A 25,291-nucleotide genomic window follows, 5' to 3' on the forward strand; every position below is an offset into this window, starting at 1 on the left:
CATATTAAATCCATGAAGTACATGAGTTCAATCTACATTTGCTGGTTGCTTTAATTTTTCACTCAAAGACAAAATCAAAACCCCTGAAATTACACTTTTCATCATAAAAGAATCTCATGGCTGTAATTCTAAAATACCATCAATGTAACAAATATTCTTCTCACAGACTATAATAAAACATGATAAATATCTTCTATACTCAATTTTAAGTGCTATTATTGAAATTAATTACAAATGTTTATTCTGAAAGATGTTGCTATGAAGTTGGTAGACTGAAATATTGATACTGGTTATTTTAAAAAATTAAACTTATGGAATATCTACAAAGTAAGTTAAATTAGAACCTGTTGACAATTTATAATATTCCTGAAAAATAATTTTGAATGACAAATAATGCTATGGTTTTACTATAAATTAGGAACTTTAAAATCATCTTCCTTTAGTGCTTTCAACTGTCACACGGTCATAAATCAAAGACACGATAATTTCAAATAATCATGATACTATTTAGGCAGAATCTCATGTGTCAGTACTTTTAATATTGTATACATTGAATTATAACAAAAACCAACTATAACAAGATGTAGCCCCTCTGATCCATGAACGGCAAACTATCTTACAGTAAACCAAGTTTATATTCCACCATTAAATGTGGTTCGCCCATTAGTTCACTTTGAGATGGATCTGAAAGCAAACAAAAACAAACATTTAAAAATGTTATCGAAAAAAGATAAATTCAATTATTTCACTCTCATGAAAATCAAGAACAGTCAAAACTAATTCAAAGTGACAGAAAACAGAACAGTGGTTGCCTGGGGTCAAGGTTCGATGACTGACTGCAAAGGGACCAAGGTAACTTTTTGGGATAATGAAAACATTCTATAGCTTGATTGGGGGAACCTAGCTGTATGCACTTATTGAAATCCATAGGACTGTACACTTAAAAACAGGTGCATGTGATGGCATGTCAAGTACATCTCAATATAGCTGATTTTAAAAGAAAAAAACAGGTTGAAAAGTTCTCCTTTTTCAAGATTCTTAAAAAAGAATTGCCATTCAGTATAACCACTGTTGAAGTTTCCTTAGTGGACTACCTAAGAGACTGAAAATTATTGTATCACATCAGTTCAGCAGTCAATACTCTCCACAACCTGTCCCGTCACAAAAGCAGCCTTAGTAACAACTGACAATGCCCTGATTATTAGTAATAAACTGCTGTATACATAGCAAGCATTCAAAATATAAAACTTTTAAAAAGATACCTGCACAAGAGTATAAAGCATAGTTTTGTGTTAATGAATGAGGAAAAAAATAAGAAATAATAATAAAAATAAGAGAGAAATACACAATATATACTTTAAGATATACATAGCATGATACTAACTGTATTAAAAAAAGAAAAAAAAAAGGTAAACACAAAGCAATGCCAATTATTTTCTGACTATATATTTCTAAGTAGACACCGGAAAAAACTCTTAAAGGATATAGTAACTAAAACAACAGGTAACTAAGGAATGAGGCAAAGAAATGGGATCTGGATAATGATGAAAACTCTGAGTTTCAGAAGAAAAGCTTTAAATTCTTGAGCAGAGAACATTCATTTATTTAACCACAACTTTTTTTTTAAGTTCTATAAAAGTGTTAGTTCTTTATTATTATTATTATTATTTTTATTATTAGTTGTTCAAAACATTACATAGTTCTTGACATATTTCATACATTTGATTCAAGTGGGTTATGAACTCCCATTTTTACCCCGTACACAGATTGCAGAATCACATCGGTTACACATCCATGTTTTTACATACTGCCATACTAGTGTCTGTTGTATTCTGTTGCCTTTCCTATCCTCTACTATCCCCCTTCCCCTCCCCTCCCTCCCATCCACAACTTTCTTTTAAACTTTACTTACTTTTAAACTTGTGACTTTCATTACAAAGAATGAGCTATCACTTGCACACTATGAAAACAAGGTATACAAGGTGATTCTAGCAGTTTTATCCTATGAGCTTACTTGTAAGTCTGAGGAAGGACCAAAACTCCCCATGAGCCTCAGTTTACTCATCTTAAAGTGAAAGGGACTAGAGTGAATGAAAGGCACTTTCTGGCACTAAGAGTAAGCCTACTTTTGACTTTAATGTACCCTCCTGATAAAATGTAGAGAATTTTCTTGGAGCATTTCACTGAGGAATAAACAAAAATTTCATCATCTCTAATACTCTAACAGACTTCACACAGTGCTTAGATTAACAAACTACTTCCTCATTGTAGACCTAAAATTATATTCTAAGTCAGAATTGATGATGAGAATGTGGTGCATATGGAAGAGCTTTAAACACTTACTATGGAACAAGCACTTTACAAATAAAAAAGAAAAATATCAAGGAAATACTATACAAATTATTAATATACGGTGAGATGACAAAGAGAATGGGGACACCTTAGGTAGTCAAGGAAAACCTCTCTGAAGAAGTGACATTAAAAATGAAAAAAAAAATCTGAAAAATGAGGAGGAAAAAAATATTCTAAGCAGAAGGAAGAGCTAATGCAAGGTTCTAAGTTCTAAGTTACCTGTATCTTATACAGTTACCCACAAAAGGGAAACCACTCAAAGGGCAATGTAGTAGTCTCATTGTGATAAAAATCAAGGAGGGATCTTTCCAGCTTAACATCTACCTTAGACAGATGCAAGGAATGAATTAAGTGAGATGCCCACCAGATAGTTAGTGACCTTTGTAAACATGAAATTATATCACAATTCACCTCTGCTTAAAACCATTCAATGGCTTTGAGCTGCAATCTGAATAAACTCCAGACTTCTGTTTATGGTCTGTAGGCCTTGGCTTATCTGTTCCCTCTCTAGGTCAAAGACCTTGCCTTATTCCACTCTATTTTGCTCCAAAACACTTCAGTCATGAGATTCTTCTTACAGAGCTCTCAAGTGTGCTAGGAAACAACTCTCAATTGGTCTCTCACAACTCTGCAATCCCTGGGAGCACAGATATTGCCATTGCTCTGGACTCTTCAAGACTGTTTCTAAAGTGAAGCACAGGAGCACAGAGGAGCACAGAACGGGCAGATTTATTGTCCACTGTAAGATTCAGGTACTCTGAAAATGGAGTTCTTCTCCAGAAATAAAATACACGATTTATATAGACTGCCTGACCCTCTCTTTTCATGTTTCCCTGTGGGAAGTGGGAAATCAACAGAAATGCTGATACTCGGCTACCACTATTGCTACGAGTAATAAATTGTCCTTTGTTTCCAGGAGTCTGGTGTATTCTGCCAGTGGCCATGAAACCATGGCAGGCTAACTTGTTAGCTTCTAAGTAGTTAAAATTTCAAACTCTTCAGAGACCCTGGACATATTATTTCTTCTGCCTAAAGTCTTTCCTCTCCTTTTAACTCAACTAATCCATATATCTTTCAGAATTAACTTGTGTGTCATAGTCCCAGAATTTATCACAATTTCTAATTATATGCCAGTTTTTTCTGCTTAACATTTGCCTCCGTTAGAAAGATATCTATTTTGTTCACCATTGTATACTGAGCATAGCCCAATGCCTGACATATATTCAATTGACTGAATAAATCTTAAGTTCTTCTTCCTTTCTTTGTACACAATTACAGAAGCAGATTTTCAAATGAATATATTTTTGTAAGTAAACAAAAGTTAATATACAGACCTACCACCATACTAGTTTCAAATAAGCTTAAGGATCCAGGTTTCCTGCATTCAAAAAGTTCCCTCAGGGAAGATTCTCAAAGAGGCTCACTAGACTTCTGTTGTGTCCACAGCATTTCCTTACCGGACATAAACAGCCAAGCAAAACTGTTTTTCTGTTTCTTCTGTACTGCTGGGGCTTAAAGAGCAGAGGCAGTACTACACAAGATTCTATTTGTTTATCTTCCTCAGGACCAGAAAAAAATACAGAATACTCCTCACACTTTTCTTAGTTAAGTCATTAATCTCACTTGTAATATAATCATTTAGGAAATTTTGTTAAGAATGACACTCTCCTCACCACCTAATGAAACACAAACTAGTTACATCCCACAAATGCTATGAAAACTGAAACAACTATCATTGTTTAAGCCACCAAACTACTGTATGACACAAACATAGCAAACTTGATTCTCAGGACACGGAATGTTTATCTTGACTGAAATGGTTATAACCAGTATAATCACAAAATTCACGTGAATAATTTTCACTTTAACACTATTTAAGGACAGTTATTACCATTAAATTTTACCTTCCTGCTGTGAATAAGAACAAGTGAATTCAACTGATGTAAATTCTATGAACATGAAGGATACTGTTTTGTTTGCTGTTGTCAGCTTGTATATTACAGAGCTCCACAAAAAGATGCTGAATGACACTTACCATTAAGAATATCTTCAAATCCAATAGTCTCATCATTACCCCTCAAAATATCCAGAGAAAGATTTGAGCTTGAAAGAAATGGAAGACGCTGAACCTTTGGGAAAAGCAGGAAAGAGCAAAATTAGGAGAAAAACAAGGGAAAAAGACAAAATGTATTATTTGATTTCATACTCTTCACTCTTTATTTGAAAAGTTCACAAAACTAAGTAAAGTAGCAAATTTAACCAGTGAGGGTGGGGGGGAAAAAAAAAAAAACACTTCATGTTTTAGTACAAACCAAGTTCTTAAAAATTCCTCAGAGCTCTTTTCAAAATATGTCAAGATATGGAAATTGTAGCTTATATTAACACTTTATCCCATCAGGTTTACACATTTTGAAGTTTGGTTAGTGTCCAGAAAAACTACAGCATGTCTGACAAGATACGATGAAAAATCCCAGAGCTTAACACCTTGCTTTGTTCCTGATACATATGGGATGATCACAATCCTGAACAAATTCCAATTCAAAAAAATAATAATAATTTTATATTATTATATGAAATAATATAAAATGAAGTAATGCTAAATGAATTATTTCATTTTATATGTTGTTTTGTACAACTCATAGTACAAATATTAGGTATATCCCTTTCAAATAGTGGTGGTAACCAGAAATGTCAACCAAAGTCATTTGTGAAGCCTTTCAAAATATGATGTCTTTCTGAACCAATGTGATCTCTTTTTTTCCAAATATTAAATACATATACCATAGACTGGTACCTAAGTACAATATAATGGAGAAAGCACGGGGCTTGGAAGAAGAATGCCATTGATTCAAATTCTGATTTTATCACCTAAGCAATCATATAGCTTTGTGCAAGTTATCTGACCCATTCCAGCCTCAGTTTTCTCATTCAAAACTTAACAAACTTTAATGTAGCCAAACCAAATTTTCAGTCTTTGTTCTTGTTAGTTGTCCAGCAGTTGTAACTGATCAGTGCAGATATTTTTGGATATTGCCAAAAGACTACCAAAAGAGTAATAGGCACAACTTAGAATAAATAAATTTTTAAAAAAAGAAGGCATAATAGGGGGCTGGGGTGGTGGCTCAGTGGTACAGCACCTGCCTAGCATGTGCAAGGAACTGGGTTCGATTCTCAGCCCCATATATAAATAAAATAAAGGTCTACTGACAACTAAAAAATATTTTAAAAAAATAGACAGTTAATGACTAATGACAGTAGGATTTTTAAAACAATTATACCTTCAGAATCTAAGGAGGCAGTTATAATCACTTTTCCTCCCAAAACATATATCCAGACTGAGGACATTAATGCTCTTCAATTACTAATGGCCTATAAAATCATTTAGGTCTTTATACTGTGGAAAAAAATTCTCTAGACTGTCAAACCAAAAAGATTAAAGGAAAGTGGGGAGAAAAGAGGAGGGAGAGGAAGAAGAAACAGAAATGGGTGCCTATAAATTAAGCCATGAGCGAAGCATCTGGCAGGTAGTTAGATTAGAGGTAGAGTCCTGAGAAGGCATCAAAAAGAGGGATGAGTCATTATGTATCTTGATAAGCAGGAACTACAAAAGTATAGGGTTCAAAAAAAAATAAGTTGAAATTCTAGGAGAATATTTTGGATTAAATGGTCTTAAAAAACTTGGGCCCAAACATGAGCAATACGTAGTTGAAACCTGAGTAATATTAAATAAGAAAAGTGAAAAATTCTATGCCAAACATACATTATTTCATTTAATCTTCAGAATAACCCAATATTATTCTTATTGCTCTCTCCATTTCACATTAAAAACTAATCCAAAAAAATCAAAGAACACTGGGTTTACAAAAGGCCTCTAACTTACTTGAATTTTTAAGACTAAAAGGTAGCACACCAAGATTCAGACCCAAATTAATTTGATTTAAAGCCTTGCTCTTTTTAGAGCTTTATTCTTGGTAAAAAGTATTCCAAGTAGCTTCGAGAATAACTTAGCCGATATAATTGATGCCACTGACAAAATTTATTGAAAAGGACACAATTTTTGCTATGTCTGAGAAAGGAATCTATATGAATAAGAAAACACATGCAAATGCCAAAAGGTCAAAGAACATAATTAAGGAATTTCAAGTAGCTTAGGAGAGTGTGGACTATGGTTTGAAGAAGTCAATTCATGAACAAGTCACATTAAGGCACTGAGTTTTATTTTAAGGGCAAAGTAAGGGGAGTAACACAATCAAATTTGTTTTACAAAGCTTATTCTGGCTACAGTGTGAATATGTTTGAGGGGCAGCAGGATGAGTGTTACAGTACTCTGGATGAGGCACTGCAGGTTAAGAGTTAGCACAAGAAGCTGGCACATAACTATAATTCCAGAGTCAGGAGGCTGAAGCAGGAGAACAGCAAGTTCAAAGCCAGCCTCAGCAACTTACGAGACCCCATCTCAAAATAAAACATAAAAAGGGATGGAGATGTGGCTCAGTGGTGAAGTGCCCCTGGTTTAAATCCCCAGTACCAAATAAACAACAAAAGAAATCAGCATAGTAGATATGGTGAGAAGATCATGTAATGCACTGGCTGTTTGGGGGAAGCGGGGGTGAAGGAGTTGGGGATAAGGTGCTGAGATAATCAAAGCTAATACTTCAATTTCTGCCCTAGGCAGAAATCTATCCATGTGATAAGGAGTATCCAAGGAATAATGAGTTATTCTGTATTTATACATGTGAAATTTGAGGCACCTGTAGGACTTCCAATTGGAAAAGGGGGTAGGTTTATAGCTCATAAGAATTATAACTTAGGAGTCATTAGCATGTAAATAACTAAAGCAATAGGAATAGGTAGAAAATAGAGTGAGGAGAGGACCAAATATGGGGTACTAATAAAATTGGCATTTCAGGGAACAGATAAAACAAAGGAATCTACAGAGAAACCTGAGAATGAGATTTCAGAGAGGAGAGGAACATCATAAAAATGTGGCATTCTTAAAGGCCAAAAAGCCATGAGGTTCAAATACTACTGAGAGTGCAAATCAAATTACAGCAAAACAACATCCCCAATGCTCAGGAACCAATTTTTCTAGTGTAATGAGTCAGAATACAGTGGGTTGAATGAATAGGAGTTAAAAGGGCCACATACAGGTAACCTCGGCAACTTTTTCAAAAAATTCAATTTGCAGAAGCAAACATAAGTTTCTATGAAGGAATGTGGTACTGATATATTTTGTTTTATTTTAAAAGACAAAAGAGATTTTGAATATATGTAAATGCTGTTGATGAGACAGCAAGAAGAAAGAGAGGTTGAATGTATCAACTACAGAAAGGGATTTCTCTGAAGTAGAATGATTTGATATAATCCAGAACACAAGTAGGGGGCAGTTCTTACACAATTGGAAGGAAGTACTTTTTTCCTTTTCAACAGTTATACCCTGCTATAAACTAACTGCATACTCAATACTATCAGTTGGATATTCCCCAGAATCTCAAACTCAACATAACCCATAAAAAGCAGAAAAACATGAACAGTAGATGCAGGTAAGTTTTCAGATACTGAGCCTGTAAGTTAAGGCAGTTTTCTGTTTAATGAACTCTTTTTTCCTTTATGATGGAGGAATTAAGTTTCTACCCTAAAAAAGGGGAAGCAGAATAGGTTATAAGGGAATAAGGAAAGTAATGCTTGCACTGCTATTGTGAAAACCGAGGAGTCTTTTGACTGGTGTCAACATGTCTTAGACAAAACATAACTAAGCTCCATAAACTCACCTGCTGCACTGCTTTAAATTCCATTTGTAATTTTAGAGGAGCAAATAGACCTTGGATGTTTCTCAGTGTGGAAAAATTCATTTTATCTTGGTTGAGCTGGAACTACAAAAAACAACATGTTACACTCAATACTCTGCTTTCAAAACAGCATTGATACATATACAACAAAACATTTGGAAGAAAGATTTTAATATTCATAACTAAAATTAAAACAAAGTGCTTTAACTAGTTTCTTCTAATTTTGGAACATTTCTGAGTATCTTATCTAGCTTACAGGTAGTCTTCACCAGTGTAAAATTATTACCTAAATTTTAGATTTACAAAACTTATAAATTAAGCAATGTTTTTCACATTGCAAAAGGATACTTATAAGACATAATTATATTTCAGTACTTTTGATTAGGAGTATCGCAAAACTGGTAGAGCAAAGAAAATATGTAAATAAGCTTGAGATCCAGAAACTGTCACATACACGACAAACTTAATAGTGAATTTCTAAGCACGAAAGTATATTATTTCAAAGGATTTCAATAAAATAAATAATCACAAATTGTAAAATGTTGTTCATTAAATTTCAATATTTAAATTACAGGGGAGGGGGGCAGAAAAGATGGTGGAATGAGAAGAACATCATTACCCTAGGTACATGTATGACTGCTCATATGGTGCAACTCTACATAGTGTACAACCAGAGAAATGAAAAGTTGTGCTCCATTTGTGTACAATGAATCAAAATGCTGCATTCTTCTGTCATGTATAACTAATTAGGACAAATTTAAAAAATAAATTCCACTGGGGTGTACCTCTAAAAGGCTATTCAATTTGTACTGGTTACTAATCAGCAATTTTATTTTTCCTAGAACTCTATTTTTATTAAACACTGATATTAAGAAAACTTGATCCTAATTTAATATGCCTCAGAAAAAATTAACATGACTCTGGATCTAAAACATGGTTTTCCAAAGTGGTTCTTAAGGATAGTGAATAAAATATGCAAACAGACTGCTGCAAAATTCTGAATGTAATTATGAGACAAAGTGAATTCTTGTGATTGTTTTTTATTATACTATACTCTCTTGGAAGATGTTTCTAATAATCATAAAAAAATCATATTCATCAAAAATCTATTGAGAGATCAATGTTTATTTGGGGCATGACTGGGGGCCACAAATACGAAAATGTGAAAAATAAGGTATCTAACAATACTGTTTTAAATTACGTCAGCTTGACAAAGCAAAATTTTCAGACGGTCCTTAGAGAAAGGGGTATTTTATGATATAATCTGAAGGGTTTTCTTTAAAGTTACCCTCATGATAAATAAATATAATTTCATGCAAAAAAAATTAACTTATATATATTCTGGTGAATGCATCCAACTTGTTATGTGATGTTAAAATGCAATTATCAATAAGATATACTCCACGTATGTATTATATGTCAAAATATACTCTACCATCATGTGTATCTAAAGAGAATAAAATTTTTAAAAATGTAATTATCAATCAACACATAAATAACAAGCATGTGCAAATTTAGGTTTTATGGTGATAACATAATAAAACAGAAGACACCACTACTGACATCATGGGTCAAATAATTCTTTGTTTTAGGGACTGACCTATGCACTATAGAATATTTGGCAGCATCCTTGACCTCTACCCAAAAGACACCAGTGTTAACAATCCCTTACAGCCATGCCATCTATAAGGACAAAAAACATTTTCTGACATTACCATCTGCAACTAAGATGCAAAATCCCTCTATCCCTGAAAATCACTGGTAAAAACAATAAGGGTGAATTATCACTATCACCACTGCAGCTCCAATTATGGAGAGCTGCTAGAGGATAACAAAATGCCAAGGAAAAGACCATTCCTAACTCCCTTTTACAGATGAGGAGACCAAAACTTAAGAGTGATTAAGCAATTTGTCCAAGTTTGGTTAATAAGCATGATGCCAATATAGTTCAACTACACAACCCATGCTAAAGAACTTCAACAGATAACAAGTACCAAAAAATTTCTAGAGAGGGGATGAAGAGAAGACAGTCAGTCATAAAATGGACAAGTGATTAAAGAAAAATACAAAGAAGACCTAAGCTGAGTCTCCAAAGACCTAAGAAGCTTCTAGACTCTTCACCATTTTGGCCAGTCTCATCAGATTTGTCAAAGTGTCTCTTAACATGTATTGCTCAGAACAGAACCAATATTGCAGATCAAATGGTCAGACTAATGTGTAGGAAAGTGAGAATATAATCTCCCTGAATTTGAGCCTTGTCTTATTATTAATAGAGGTCAGTAAAAATGTTCTTTTCAGAAGTAATGCGACCTGCTGGCTTATACTGAGCACATAGTCAATTAAAATTATCAGGTTTTACATAATAATACAATAATATGTGTAAAACCCAAATGCAGAACTTTACACTCACCACTATAAATATTTTTCTTAAAGTTTTGACCTAGCCTTTTGCTTTATATTGCCTCCACGATACAATTCAATAATTCATCAAAATGAACTACCCATGTAAGCAATTTCTTTTCCCTAAAACCCAATTTACATGCTTTTTATGGCTACCTTCAAGTCTCTGTAAAACACTTAGCCTTCCTAAGTGTTCACTAAACTACCTAAGATGCACACAGAGGACAACATGTCTACCAAATGCTCCCTCTAAAATGATAATTCCTCAGTCATCGCAGTCTGGGTAGTTACCAACCAAAAACACTCAGTCCATAATCTACCACCTTATCCTCAAGTTTATCTCAGGTAGGATAATTTGATCCTTTGACTGACCCACTTGGTAATTTAATGAAAAAATGAACAAAGATTAACTTGTTGTGAGTAATGATCACTGTTTACTGGACTAAATGTTCTCAGTTATCTACTAAACAGTCTACTTAAGAACAGTGCCAGGGATCAATTTTGCCACAAACTACTTTTGATTAGATCTCTTAGAAAAGTGGGATATTTATCCATCTTTGGTCTAAAGGCAATTTTCACTTCTCCATTATGATCCACTATGGTTTCATAATCATATTCACACGCTTTTAAGTCTACTCTGATTAAGATTTAGTAAAGCAATATAATAATGATAATTATATATGGACTGTTAACTTCTGAGCCTAAAACCTGATGCATTAAAAGTAAATAGGAGTTCTATTTTCTCATATTTGAACCTCTATTTCATAATTCTATCAGGTGCTCAACTTTTTCTTATAATAAGATTTTTTCCCTTGCTAAAGAGGAAGAAGAAAAAAAGGAATAAATAATCTGTTACCTAGGTGACACTGTATCATATTCCCCAGTACTGAGATACAGTTTTCTTATCCTAAATGTATATTTTAAAACTCCTTAAGCTGCCTTTAGATCATTGTACATGCCATTCCCTCTTTGGGAGTGACCTTTTCCCATTCAAGTACCTGGTGAACACCAACCTAAACTGTTCAAAGGCCCCTCCTATATAAAGCCTTCCAAAATCCCTAAGCAGAAGTGGTTGCATCCTTGGCCCTCTCTAGCACTTTATGAAGCCTCCTAGCTACTGCTTATCTTCCCTATTAAATTTTATGTTTCTTAAGAATGGGGATTATGACATAGCCATCTGTGTACACTGTGCCTCATGGATATGTCTCTCAGTAATTTGGAAATGCTAGGCTTGACAAAGAGGCCAAAACTAGAGAAAAGTACTCAGTTAGCAACAGCAAAAATGGCAAGGAAAAAATAGGTTTTTCAAATGAGAAAATAATCATGAGAGGAATGGAAAAATGGACCACTCTTTAGATTTATTCATAAAATAAACAAAAGAGGATGTGTAGAAAGAGAGATTTAGTGAAGCAATATAATGATAATTCAGAAGTCTGTCCTAGAAGGCAAATTAAAAATAAAGACTCATTGTCAAATCCTCACCAGAACTGTAATAAACCACAAAATATTACTAACAGTAATATAGTAGAGGATAAAATTAAAGACATAGGTAACATACTTACATTTTTTTCTGATAATTCAAGAGGATGACTGGGCAAAAGTTCATTTTTCACACAAGAAAAACTGGAAGAAAAAAATATATTTAAAAGATTACTTCACTTACTACTCACTGTTCAAAAATGCATCTATCAAGGGTCTTACTATAACAGTATGCTAAATGGCTGGGGTGTAGCTCAGTCAGAGTGAGTACTTAGCATGCACAAGGCCCAGAGTTCGATCCCCAAGGACGGACGAAAGGACATACACAGACACACAGACAGATACACATATACACACAATAAAAGTATGTTATGAGAAAACCTGTCCTATATTTTGGTAATAGTTATGGAAACAGACGAATATGTTAAAATGACTGTACAATAAAAGAAAAAAAGCCAAACATTCTATATCATAATTATTTTAAAACGTATTTATTATAGACATTGTTGGTGGAGACTTCAATCACTAGAGGTAATTCTCCAAAATAAGGTGCTAAATAATGCTCTATGTCTAGAAAGAATATAATAAATTGTTTTTATTATCACTACTATATCTTTCGCTACAAAATTATAAGAGATTATGTATGTCCCCAGACACAAGCTTAAGAATGCCATTCTACCATAATAGCAAAAATCTTAAGATCAGATTTAAAAAAAATTCAAAAACACAGGATATTTATGGGAGGAGAAGGCATAACCCTATTTGGTTTAGCAGTAAAGTGAATTGTAAAGAAAAACAACTACCAGACACATGTATCTAAACATATTTTAAATACATAGAAACATAAAGTGCAAAGGGACATAACTGTGAGTTAAAGCTAGGGGGAAAAAAAAACAGCAGCCAATGCTTACTGATTGCTTACTAAAGTTAGGTACTGTTTTAAGTATTTTTCAGGTATTAACTTATTTATCCTTCAAATATTGTTCAGGTATTAACTTATTTACTTTTCAAATTAAGATACAAACTATGATTAGCCTAGTGGATAGATGAGGACACTGGGACACAGAGCAATTAAGTAACCTACCCAAAGGCATATATCCATTAAATAGCACAGTTGGGTTACAAATCTAGGTAGTCTGAGTCTTCCATTCATCCTCTTAACTGCTATGTTCTAGCACGCCTCAAATAAAAGTGAATTACTCCAATAATAAGAAGAAAAACTGCTCTCCAAGTTACCAGTAAAAAAAAAACAAAACAAAGAAAGAAAAAAGAAAATTCTACCAAAGCACTACTGGATAACATACTAAGAGGATGCCTTATGCTAGGAAGCTACCCCAATAAGATGCTTCTTCAACTATAGGAAACATCTAAGCCTCTTTCCCTTCCCATCTATCTAAGGTATATTACTTGCTATCTCCCAATTTAAATATGCATTAATAACCTATCAAAATATTTAAAGAATTTTGTGGAAAATAATTCAGAGAAACATTTAATTACAACAAAGTTAAAGCCACAATTCCCTCATGTACCCTTTCCGAAGAAGATCATGACTTTCAAAAGGCCCACTTGCTGAAAGTTCTGAAACTGGAATACTGTCTTTTAGTTGAGATCCAAGTCCTCTGGCATTCTACAACACAAATCAAAAACATCATTAAAGGCAAAATAATTTTTTTCACAGACAACATCTATTTAAAAAAAAAAAAAGCCTTTTTAAGCAGGAGAGAGAAAAGATTAAGTACTGTACCCTCAAAGAGTCCACAATCCAGACAATTAGAATATGCCTTAAGTATTACGGTAGAGGAACATACAAGGTAAATAAGTAATAACAAATTTGGGAAAGGACTCCTGACTTGATCTCTGAAGACTGACAGATTAGAAATCATTCCATGAAAAAATAAGTTAACACTGCTAAAGGGATGGAAATATAAATGAACAAGCTACAAGCAGTTTGAGATGACTAGCTAAATATATATATGAGGCAGAACCAAAGGCTAGCAAAATTTAAAAATGGAAAGTCTTGTGTTGACTTTTACTCTCATATTCGTAGACAGCCATTTACTCTAAAAATGATAGATCAGATTTGCTTTCATGAAGAGATCCCTCTCTTAGGTTGTAATATTTTAACATCCAATGAAAAAGTTGAGAACAGAATCCTGGAGAATATCATTCCTTAAGGACAAAGAACAAACAAATGGGATTAAGAACAGACAGCACAGCTAAAAAAAAAAAAAAAAAAAAAAAAAAAGTGGTCACAGAAGATAAAGGAAAAAGGGAATTTCAGAAAGTTTCTACAAGAACACATAACCTATTTTAAAATTTTATCTAATCAGGATAGCGTAAAACAAAAAATTAAAAAGAAAAAAAAACAGTGCACTGGGAACTGATATATTGTCATCCTATATATTTGTACTATGAAACTTTTAATTACCAAATATTTTTTAGTATCTATTTCGGCCAGGTACTGTGCTAGATGTTGAAGAAGCACAACTACCTCACAGGGCTTCATCTAATGAAGATATATTAACAAGAAAATAAAACATAGTAAATGTTACAGCAGGAAAAGCACAAGATGCTGACTTTAAATTACTGGTTGCTTATATTCCTGCAATTCTGCAGAAAAAAAATGCAAAACAGCTACAGGCAGTTTGGTATCTAATCTTTTCCTATATTAGGAGAAACTATTCTGAGAAACCAGCTTTCTGACTTTTTAATTCATTTGTATACTTGTTTGGTCAGATACTTTATCCTGTTTAGTGTTTTTCATTCTTCCACCCCTGTCCAGGCTCTCATAAGAGATAATTCCAACAATACTCTACTGGGTCTTGCTGCTTAGGCTCACCCATTTTCCAAATATGCATAACAAGGTTTTCCTAACACACACAATTTGCCCTACCAAAACTGATTCAAACACACACACATACACAAAATTTATTGGTTCATCAATGTCTGAATAATAAAAGTCCAGAACTTAGCCTGGAATTCAAAACCTGCACAAGAGGTTCCCACTCTTCTACATAGAGTTAGTCAAGACAGATCAGGAAAAGAATATGGAATCTAGTGTGAACCCTCACTAATCTACTTTGGGACTGCTAGCAAAGCTACACACTTCTCTGGCCTTCACCACTAGGTAGCTGAACTCATTCCTGGACTAGAGTTGTAGGGTTGTAGCTTTAAAAATGTTAGCTTCTATTACTATCCTACGTGAAGTTCTCCTACTACTAAACTGTTTTATGGTAAGTGACTAAAGAAAAGTTCTTCTATACACAAAGAAAAGGAATTCTAATTTCTGGATTCTACTGTGATCATTTTTTCCAATTCCCTTCTTTAAAATATCAGGATTAATATTTAAGATTTCTAATAAAATAGCAGAGTAAAACAAACTGGTGAAAACCTAATAACCAGTTAAATCTGGGTGTGTTTATCAAACTTCTTTAATTAGCAATATTGACCAACACAAGCTTTCTAGATTTGGTTGAATGGTCTACCAGCACTGCTGATACCAGAGTCAGTGGCAAAGGTGCTTCAGGAGTCTTTCCAAACATCACAACTTTTACATAGAAGAGAAAGAGAAAGTAAGAGAGAAGAGAAACAGGGAGCAAACAGGAGAGGCAAGAGCGGATTCTGATTCTTCCCTCCAATACATGGAATACTACGAACTAGGAAAAACGTAAAGTAAGGCTGACTTGTCCAACTGCAACCTATAATTGTGGGTTGGTTATCAAGCAGTTAAAAGACGGGGAAGAGGAGGGATAGGTTGGAGGACTCTGGGCTCAAAGAGGTCATCCCTCAGGGAAAGGAATAGTCGGAGGTGACACGCCACAAAACGTTGCTCTTTCGGGTTTACCCTTTCCAACGATAGGAAAACTCAGAGGAGCAAGAGGTATAAGATAAAGCCAAACCGCTGCTGGCGGGAAGAGCCTGAGCCCGGCAGCCCCAGACAGCCCCAGCCCGCCCCAATCCAGTGACTCGACAGATCCTGGCGCACGAGGCCGGCCTCGTTCCCAGGCCACCGCCGCCAGTCACGAACAGGCTGGGAGGTGGCGGCCTGTTCCTGCCGGGCCACGGGGCCGAGCCTGCCTGAAATTCGGGCGGCCGAGAGGCTCACTCACCATCTTCACACAGCTCAGGGAACTCCGCTCAGCCTCGTTACCGTCAGTCGGCCCTGCTGCTCACTTCCGTTTCCGCCCCCCCCCCACATCCGCCGGAAGTGCGTCCGTCCGGGCGAGGAAGGAAGGAGGGCGCGGGTCGTTGCAGGGAGCCGCGCGGGGCCGGGGCTCCCACGCTTGCAATCCCGAGGGGCCCAGGGCCAAGGGCGCAGTAAGGGTGTGGGCTTGGGGGACAGTGGGGTGGGGACGGGACGTGCCGGAGGGGAGGGAGGACACGAACTCCGCTTTTTTAATAAACACGTACCGTTTGTACGGCATTTTAAGACGTGTCATGTGCTTTTGTAGATATATCGCTTTATTTTATACAAAATCTCTTACAAGTAGGCATCACCTGAGACTGTCTAGCTAGTCAGGCAAAGGCTGGATGCAAGGCATTTGCTAATTTATTTTTAAAAATCATATATCAAAGACCTGCTATGTTAGGAACTATGTGCTGAGTTTCACTAAGACCAGAAGAAGGACCAGACTGCGTCCCTGGACTAGAGGAGAAAGGGGACTCCAAGGTCTGGCCCAGGAAGCGTGAGAACTGACATCTTAGTAAATGTCATCATGATTGACATGCTGGGCTCGTGGAACCACATATCAGAACAATTCTAAGTGCCAAACAGGAATTATATCCTTTAATCTCCTCAACAGCCTTATGAGATAGATAAACTGCTATTTACAGGTGAGGAAACCAAGACATAAAGAGATTTAAAAAGTATGCCCAAAGACCCAGACTGAGTCCGTAAGCCATGGTCACAAAACTGTTGCTTTCCAAATAAAATGAGATGAAAGGCCTTACACTCTGCTACCATGTAATGGAGATGACTTAAGGAATCCTTGGACTGATAGTCAAAAAATTAGACCAACTAGATTCGGGAGGCTGAGGGAGGAAGATCACAAGTTTGAGGCCAGCCTAAGCAACTTAGCAAGATCCTGTCTCAAAAAATAAAAAGAGCTGTGGGTGTCCAGCATCCCTGGGTTCAATCTCCAGTACCCAGCCCCCCCCCCCCAAAAAAAAAAAAACTGACTATTTTGGGGTGGTAGGGCATTCCTGGCAGAGTAACCTGTTTTTGTTTTGTTTGTTTGTTTGTTTTTTAATGAACTGGGAAAGAAGTTTTGTTTGGGTAAAGTTCAAAGAGTAAGGTAGAGAGTAGTGTGAGATGAGACCAAGTGGACAAAGGCAAGTTTTTAAAAGGCTTTTATAGGCCAAATTAGGGAGGCAGCTTTGTTTTTAAAAAGTCGCTGAAAGATTTTATAGAGGGAGGTAATAAGGTCATATATGTTTTATCCACTGTCATGATCACACAACTTCCAAAGTTCTAAGATAATCCACATGCTAAATACTTGGCACTACTGCCTTTATCTGTCTTCTGGTCCCTCAACATATCCATGTTTACTTTGAGATTTGAGCTTGAGAGCTCAAATTGGCATGTTTTTCCTTTCAATCATTTCCAGCTAAGGAGAAATTTTTAAAACTGACTTTAAAAAAAATCATTTTCATGTTTGTTGATTACTCACCATGAAGTCTGTGAATCTAGTCTATGATACTAGATAAAGGAACTGTAGAGAAGGGCCTTTCCCTATACATGAGATGCTCATATTTTCCTAGAGGAATAGACATTTAAATAGGTATTTAAAATACAATGTGGTAAATGCAGAATAAAGAAACTGGGTATGAAATAGTTGGAAACTAGAAGAAAGTGATTCAAGGAAGAGGACTGGGAAATCAGGGATTTGTGAAAGAACGTGTTATAATTTGTGCAATGGAGAACATCTCCATGTGGAACAAGATGAAAGGAGGTTGGAGCAATTGGGGGCAAAAGCAAGGGCCTGTGTGAAATGCTGAGGCATGGGAGTTTTTCTTGTAGGCAACAGGTCTTTTCACAAATATTCGATTTAAAAAAAGGCCATCTGGTGGCAGCATGATGGGTGGCCTGGGATTGACAAAAAGTAGAAACCAGATTATCATTTACACTATTGCAATAGTCCACCCCAAAGATAAAAGGTGTCTGTTGGTAGAAAAGCATTTTAGAAAGGCTTTGGAAGGATGAAAAATTGGGGATGAACCAGAGAATGGATGTAATTCTAAAGGGAGCCAGAGAGGAGCCTGCCTGGAGAGGAAGAAATTGGTCAGGGAGGGGCTAGGATGATGGCTAGTGGTAGAGCGCCTGCCGAGCATGTGTGAGGCACTGGGTTGGATTCTCAGCACTGCATATAAATAAAATAAAGGTCTATTGACAACTAAAAAATATTTCAGAAAAAAAGGAAGAACTTGGTCAGGGAGGAAGGAAGAAAACCAAACCAAAGTAATATCTTAGAATTTAAAGGGCAAGAAAGTATTAAGAGGTTGGAAAGTAGTTCAAAAGAAAGGTTAGAAAATAGTTCAAAAGTAGCTAAAAAGAGATCATGAAGTCCTGAAAAGTGCCTTTGGTGATCACAGTGAAGACAGTTGTTTTAGTAGTACAGCAAGGAGAAAAAAGTACAACACACACACACACCAGCATATCCTATTTTAAAAGTTTTGTTACAGCATTAACTAATACAGGGCATTTCTGGGTATGCTAAATAGTTAAGAGTTAAATTTGATGCCAGAATGACTTGATAGTTTCCCTATACTTTTTTTATATAGTTTGCAGGTTTGAATATTAATAATAACATCTAAGGCCTGCATATGACAGGCCCTATACTATACTCAGTTCTATATACACATGGTTTAAGTCAATCCTCAGTTACCCAACGGGGTGGGCACTACTGTTATCCACATTTCACAGAAGAAACTGAGACTTGTGTGCATTGTATGAGAACAAGTACACTATTTTTATACTTTTTGTTGTCTTCCTTGGATTTACTGTTAAGCCAGTCTGATGACCTATGTAGGCCAACTGAGGACAAGTTCAGCTTTATTCAAAAACATCTGGCAATAATGTCCCTCCCCTGTTCTACCTCTTTTCTCATTTGTCACCTTTGGCTATCTCCCATTTGGGTCCTTTCCTGTACTTTTATCTTGCCAACTGAATTTAGGTCTCCTGACTTAAATTTCGGTGCTCTCTAAAGACCTGGGATTACATTTACCTCATTTGGTTCTTTGAGCTCAGTCCTGGGTGCCCAAACTCTATTGTATCCTGACTAGTTAGACCCCCTCCTGAAGGGTGTTTTGTCCTCTGACACAGTGTATACTTTAGAACCTTCTAGAACTTGGGAGACCCTAGAAGAGGCATGAGAATGAGAGGTAGGAAAATGTTCAGAGCTAAGGAATTGTCTGGAGCCAAGGAAGATGCAGTGTTAAGATAAACAAATGACTGATGATGTCAACTACAAAATCAATGGAGTTCTGCAAATGACATGTCACTTGTATGATCCGGCGAGCAAATTGAGTAAAATTATGGGAGCAGAAAGCAAATTCCTAGGAATGATGAACTACAGTACTGTCTTTTATCTTCAGGAGATATGTTCTAAGAAACCAGGAGATATGTTCTAAAACCCAGTGGGTGCCTGAAACCTCAGACAGAACTGAACCTTTTTTGTACTTTTTTTTTTTTTACACAGACCTACAGTAAAGTTTAGTTTATAAATTAGGAACAGTAAGAGATGAATAACAATAGTAGAACAGTTGTTACAATATACTGTAATAAAGATTATGTGAATGAGGTCTCTCAAAATATTGTACTGTAGATTTTAGCAACCTCAGCAGATGAATTTTCTTCTTTTCTCATTAAATCTAGAACTTTCATCTTTTCACTCAAAGGAAGCACTGTATGGCTCCTCTTTGGCATATCTGTCTAGCCAGCATCACTCTTCTTCTGCCTCATGGCCATCTTTAAGTAAAATAAAAGTTATGTGAACACAAGAACCAAAACTGATAAGCAAAATGCCTACTAAGTGACTAATGGGCCAGTGGTATTCACTGGACAAAGGGATGACTCATGTCCTGGGAAGGATGGTGTGGAAAGGCATAATATTTCATCATGCTGCTCAGAATGTAGCAAGTTAAAGCTTACAAATTGTTTATTTCTGAAGTTTTTCATTTAATATTTTCAGATTGATTGAGGGTAACTGGAATCATAGAAAGCAAAACTGGGGGTAATGGGGGACTACTGTAGTGATACAAAAATGGAGGGCCACAAAGTGTTGTGCCCCAATCTTTTCAGAAAGTTGTCAGTTTCAGAAAGAAGCAACAGGATTTGGGTTTTGAGTTTTGTTTCATGTGCTTGGTGGGAGAGACCAAAGTTTATTAAGCAGATGTTAGAGTCAGTGAAGGGGCAAGAATGACAATAGCCGGGAAGGAGAAACAGCCAGAAGGAATGACCCAAGTGATGACTTCTCAGATACCCAGAGCAAGTATGAGAAGGGGTCTGTGGCAGGGATGGAGTCCTGAGAAATAGAAAAATAGTTGGAAAACATGATGAAGGAGAAGTCCTGAACTGTGGAGGAGGAATATCATGGGAACTATAATCTGATCACCACTGTTAATAGTGATGGGAGAGGGGCCGGTGGTGGCTTCACGTGTTGAAAAGTCACCATGGAGAATATAGCAGAGATCGGTAATTACAAAAACTGCTCAGACCATGAGGACATAAATGAGAGTGAGTGACACCAGTTCATAAGCAGCAGTTTCACTGTTTTCTGCAGCAATTCTTAGCAACATGGAGTAAGTAGAGAGGGGTCATAAAGCAGACATCAGAAAGAGTAAGCAGGGCAGGGGTTTTTGGAGATGATATGGTACCAGGGGGTCAGAAAGGAAAAGGAAAAGTGATTAGAAGGAGTGAAGTCCAGTGGGACCCCTCTCACAGCAACTGCTTCCTGGTCTTCTGATAACCCTTTTCATTGAAAGCCTTTCTACTTGCTTATTTCTCTGGACTGCAGTCTCCTTGAGGGTGGAGAATGATCTGTCTAGCTTTAAATATCCACTCCTTTGGCACAAGATTTTTCTTGAAGGCGTGTTCTGGAAAATAGAAGCTCCCTTACAGAGTGAAGACTGGTAATGAAACACAAGCAGGAGAATCAATGCAGCTGAGGATGGTTATAAAGAGAGGTAAAAGCACACTGGGTTGAAAAATTTCCATGGCTCGGGTTGACTCCTCATCCCCTCCAAAGTTGAGAAAGGGTGGTAAAAGCATCCACTTGGAGGAAGTAGTGGTTGCATGATTAATGAGAAAGCAGTAATATTGAGGAACAAGAGCTTGGGTGGGCCCTTTTCTTGCCCTAGGAGTGAGGAAAATTAGGAAGAAGAGAAAACATCACTGGATCAACTTTTGAGGAAAGTGGCATCATTTATGAGAAAGCCAGATTTCAGTTAGGGCCAAAAGTAAAAAAAAAAGAACTTGTGCAAAGTAAAAAAATAAAATAAAATAAAAGAGAAATCTAGTGGAAGGAACTAGTGAAGTGAAAGATAGAAATGAATAGTGGGTTCAGAGGCAGGGCAGATAACAGTAGCAGAGGAGTTGGTGGCATAGAAGTCAAGGTTCCTTTATGCCCCATGAACCCTACACACCATCACCTTTAACATTTGGTCACACTGACCTATTTCCATATCAGTCTCTTCACTCCCATAACTCTTGAAGTCAGGACTATACCTTAACACTATCATATATAAACATTAGAAAGCACTCAATAAGTGTTTATTGAACCTGGATACTGACCCTCAAGCTTGGCACTACAAGCTGAGGCCTTGACTCTTTGCCTGGTTCCAATGATATCTCCTTCCCATGGATCTAGACTTAAGAGATGGCATCCCACCACAAAGTCCATAATTCTAACATGCACTGGCATCAACAATCACAGACGTATAAGTGATGGAATGAACCGTATTAAAGCATAAGTGAGCCTGACCTTTCCTGCTTCTTGCTGACGCCACTTCTCTCCACGTCTGCTTGGTCTTTTACCCTCCAAGGCTCGGAGGACAGTTGTCTCAGCTGGATGGATTCCTTTGGGCTTTGGAAGCAGAATGGGATTTTGAAGAGGGATTGGCAGCAGGGACTGGTGATGGCATTCCTTCAGAGTTTAGGATATAAGAAGCATGAGAACTCCATTGTGGGAAAGAGATGGGAAAGGGAGATGGTCAGTGTAAAACTTTTCTCTCCAAGGCAGGCACCTAATAATTAGAATGTTGCATGGTGGTGTTAAGTTTCAGAAATCATGCTCCCATACAAGATTGAGGAAAGGAGTTTATGTGAACAGTATGGTACAAATCTTTCTTTTCTTGTGGTGCTGAGGATTGAACCCAGGGCCTTGTGCATGCAAGGCAAGCATTCTACCAACTGAGCTATATCCCCAGCCCCAAATCTTAACCAATAAGATAGTTACTGCTTCAGTGAACCTGAAAAGAATCTGTAAATTATAAATAATGCATCCAAATCTTCTTTAAACAACCTAAATTCTTGCAGTGTTGGGAAAGGTTCAATGTGCTTAATTTAATATCTATCATATTCACACATCTTTCTTTCAAGTCCCTCCCTATGTGTTAAGAGATGGAGAAATACTTTACATCAAGTTTATTTGACAGGCCCTTTTCCTTAACCCTAAAGGATGAGTGTTTCATATTTCTTCTGAAATTCTTTGCTGACTACGATTTTAGATGAAGCTGCTTTTAAAAGAGTGTCCTCTGATTACAAAAAGCTGGTTTTGAGAAATTAGTACCAGAGTGGACTACTTTGAGTCCAGGTGTTTTGTTTTATTATTTCACATCTGCACTGCATTACACCCAGTCAAGTTTAGCATTCTGTTTTCCATGCTTTTGTGTAGTCCAATTTCAAGTTTGTCTGTACTTAAAGAGAGTGGTTTATATTTTCTCTATAGTCTTCATTAGAGGACACAGTTCATAGATTATATACAATGAATTTTAAATTATAGACCTGTTTATTTTACCATACTTTCTCCCTTTGTTTGCCAACTAAAATGTAGTAGCTTACAATCATTTTCATATTAGCCCAAAATAATTCAATTCATAAGGTTAATCTCCCAAAAGCATCGTGTGCAGTACCTTACAAAGCCTAATATGTGTGTATATGTGACTTCTCATGTCCCTCTGGGTTTTGAATACTCGTGTCAGTATCCCTGTCCACTGGCATGAATAGTTTAGAGTAGAAGTTTTTATAGTTTTGAAAATTCCAAAAATTTACTCCCTGAAGATAATCAAAGACTTGAGGAGAGAATTTTTGCCCATACTCAAAACACACTAAAAGGTAACCTCAAAAGTACACCTGAACGAGTTTACAGTAATCTCACATAGAGCCAGAAACTGGAAGAGTCAGAAAACTGGAAAAGATAGCCCTGGCGTTCTGATTGTACAGTTGGTCTCTTCGACTTCTTTGTTCTCCTTCCTAAAAGCAATACATGCTCATCGTAGATGACAACAAGAAAAAGCAAAAAGAAGAGAATAGAGAGTACTTGTCATTCACTCCCCAGAGATAACCACTGTGAATGTATTGGTGAGTATTCTTCCAGATGTTTTTCCATGTGACAGTATATCTTTTTTTTTTTTTTTTTTTCCTAAGAACTTTACTTCATCTTCTAAGTGAGCTGGGAAGTGCTCTCTTGGATTTTTTTAATGACCATGTTATTTATCTATTAAAATATGTCATTCTGGAACCTTAAAAGCACCCTTCCTTTCCTTTGTCAGGAAGGGGAATTACATGTAGGCCATTTATTCGGCCTTCTTCATTCTTTTGGGATGACTGGATGTCAATGGCTACAGAATAACTTTTGAGGAATGCTTTTCTGATATCTTGCCAGGGAAATTACTACTCTTAAAATTCTCCATAACCCTAACCATACAATTAGATTTATGGATGGATACTATGTTCCATATTTGTTGTTTTCTCACTGATTCAATGTCTGGGATTGATGCCAACGACCATTCACCTCACTCCATTTATTAAATCAGAGTCTACAACTAAGTTTATATAATAAAGTTTAGGGGGGAAAAAGACATGCTTGTTTACCATTCTAGGTAAATCGTCTAGAAAGATGTTATTTCTAAATTACTTCTCCTGGGCATAATGACGCACGCCATTAATCCCAATGATTTGGGAGACTAACATGGGAGGATCGCAAGTTCAAGTCCAGCCTGGGCATTTTAGTGAAACCCTGTCTCAAAATTTAAAATGTTAAAAGAGCCGGAGAGGCAGCTCAGTGGTAGAACACTCTTGGATTCATCCCTATCACTGCTAAATAAATAAATAATAAATAACCAACCAACCAACCAATCAACTTCTGTAAACTTGCGTTATTGAGAAATAAGAGCTGCATGGTTAATGGAATTAATGAGCTGATCTTCAGTTATAAGCAGAGTTTCTTGCCTTATTCCAAACCATCTTCCTTGCTGCTGCCAAAGGTATTTTGTTCTTTAAAAATCAAATCCAGGGCTGGGGTTGTGGCTCAGTGGTAGAGTGCTTGCCTAGCATGCACAAGTCCCTGAGTTTGATCCTTGGCACATAAATGTAAAATGAAGACATTGTGTCCACTTAAAACTAAAAAATAAATATTAAAAAATATTTTTAAAAAATAAAATCCATCACTTCCCTCTGTAAAGCTCTGTCACAGCTTCTCATTGTCTGCTCTTGGGATGAATTACAGACTCTTATGAAGGGAAATGGGCTTTCTGTGATCTGCTAACCTCATTCCTAAATTCTTCACTCCAGTTATACCAAATACTTGGAATTCTCTGTGAATGTCATTGGTGTCATGTACACGAACTTCCCCTTTTTTGGAGTGCTCTATGGCACCCTTTAAGGCCAAACGTTATTTCCTCTATGAAACCTTTCCTGACTTTCTCTGCTGTCCTGTTTTCCTGGTTTCTGGGGACAATCGACCCTTCTGCCCCTTTGCATGTATGCATAATTGTACACATTGTACTTCCTGTTTTCACACGTGCCTCTTTTTGATGGACTATTACCTCCCTTCACTACCTTTTGGGAGCTGATTGTCTGTTCATGGTTCTCATCTTTCATTAGGGACACTGTGATAGCCTTTCAGCTAGCCTGCCTGGCTCCATTCTTACTCATCTGCTCCCTCATTTGTTGTCTGCGTCATGTCCAGGATAAGTGGGGCTCAGCAAATACTGCCTCCGTTTGAAAGGTCTGGTGATGGGGCCTGGGTGAAATTGAGCCCCCAGGCACAAAA

At 36.6% G+C, this 25,291-nt stretch overlaps 1 protein-coding gene across 1 annotated transcript; it reads right to left on the bottom strand.

Moving 5' to 3' along the window:
* Positions 1 to 519: 519 nt before the first annotated feature.
* Pomp (proteasome maturation protein) lies at positions 520 to 16,232 on the bottom strand. Its single transcript, XM_027928939.2, has 6 exons — positions 16,130 to 16,232; positions 13,550 to 13,647; positions 12,104 to 12,164; positions 8,124 to 8,225; positions 4,388 to 4,481; positions 520 to 684 (listed from the first exon to the last, which is right to left on the bottom strand). Exons 1-6 carry the CDS (start codon positions 16,130 to 16,132, stop codon positions 617 to 619), a joined length of 426 nt encoding a protein of 141 aa, XP_027784740.1. The 5' UTR covers positions 16,133 to 16,232; the 3' UTR covers positions 520 to 616.
* Positions 16,233 to 25,291: the final 9,059 nt, after the last annotated feature.

This window comes from Marmota flaviventris, chromosome 4 (assembly GCF_047511675.1).
Source record: "Marmota flaviventris isolate mMarFla1 chromosome 4, mMarFla1.hap1, whole genome shotgun sequence".
In the NCBI taxonomy this organism is placed as follows: domain Eukaryota; kingdom Metazoa; phylum Chordata; class Mammalia; order Rodentia; family Sciuridae; genus Marmota; species Marmota flaviventris.

Coding starts and splice junctions, on each gene's coding strand:
- Pomp (XM_027928939.2), bottom strand. Junction 8,226..12,103: donor TTGAATTATCAGAAAAAAAT/GTAAGTATGTTA, acceptor TGTTTTTTGTAG/TTCCAGCTCAACCAAGATAA. Junction 4,482..8,123: donor AATTTAAAGCAGTGCAGCAG/GTGAGTTTATGG, acceptor CTTTTCCCAAAG/GTTCAGCGTCTTCCATTTCT.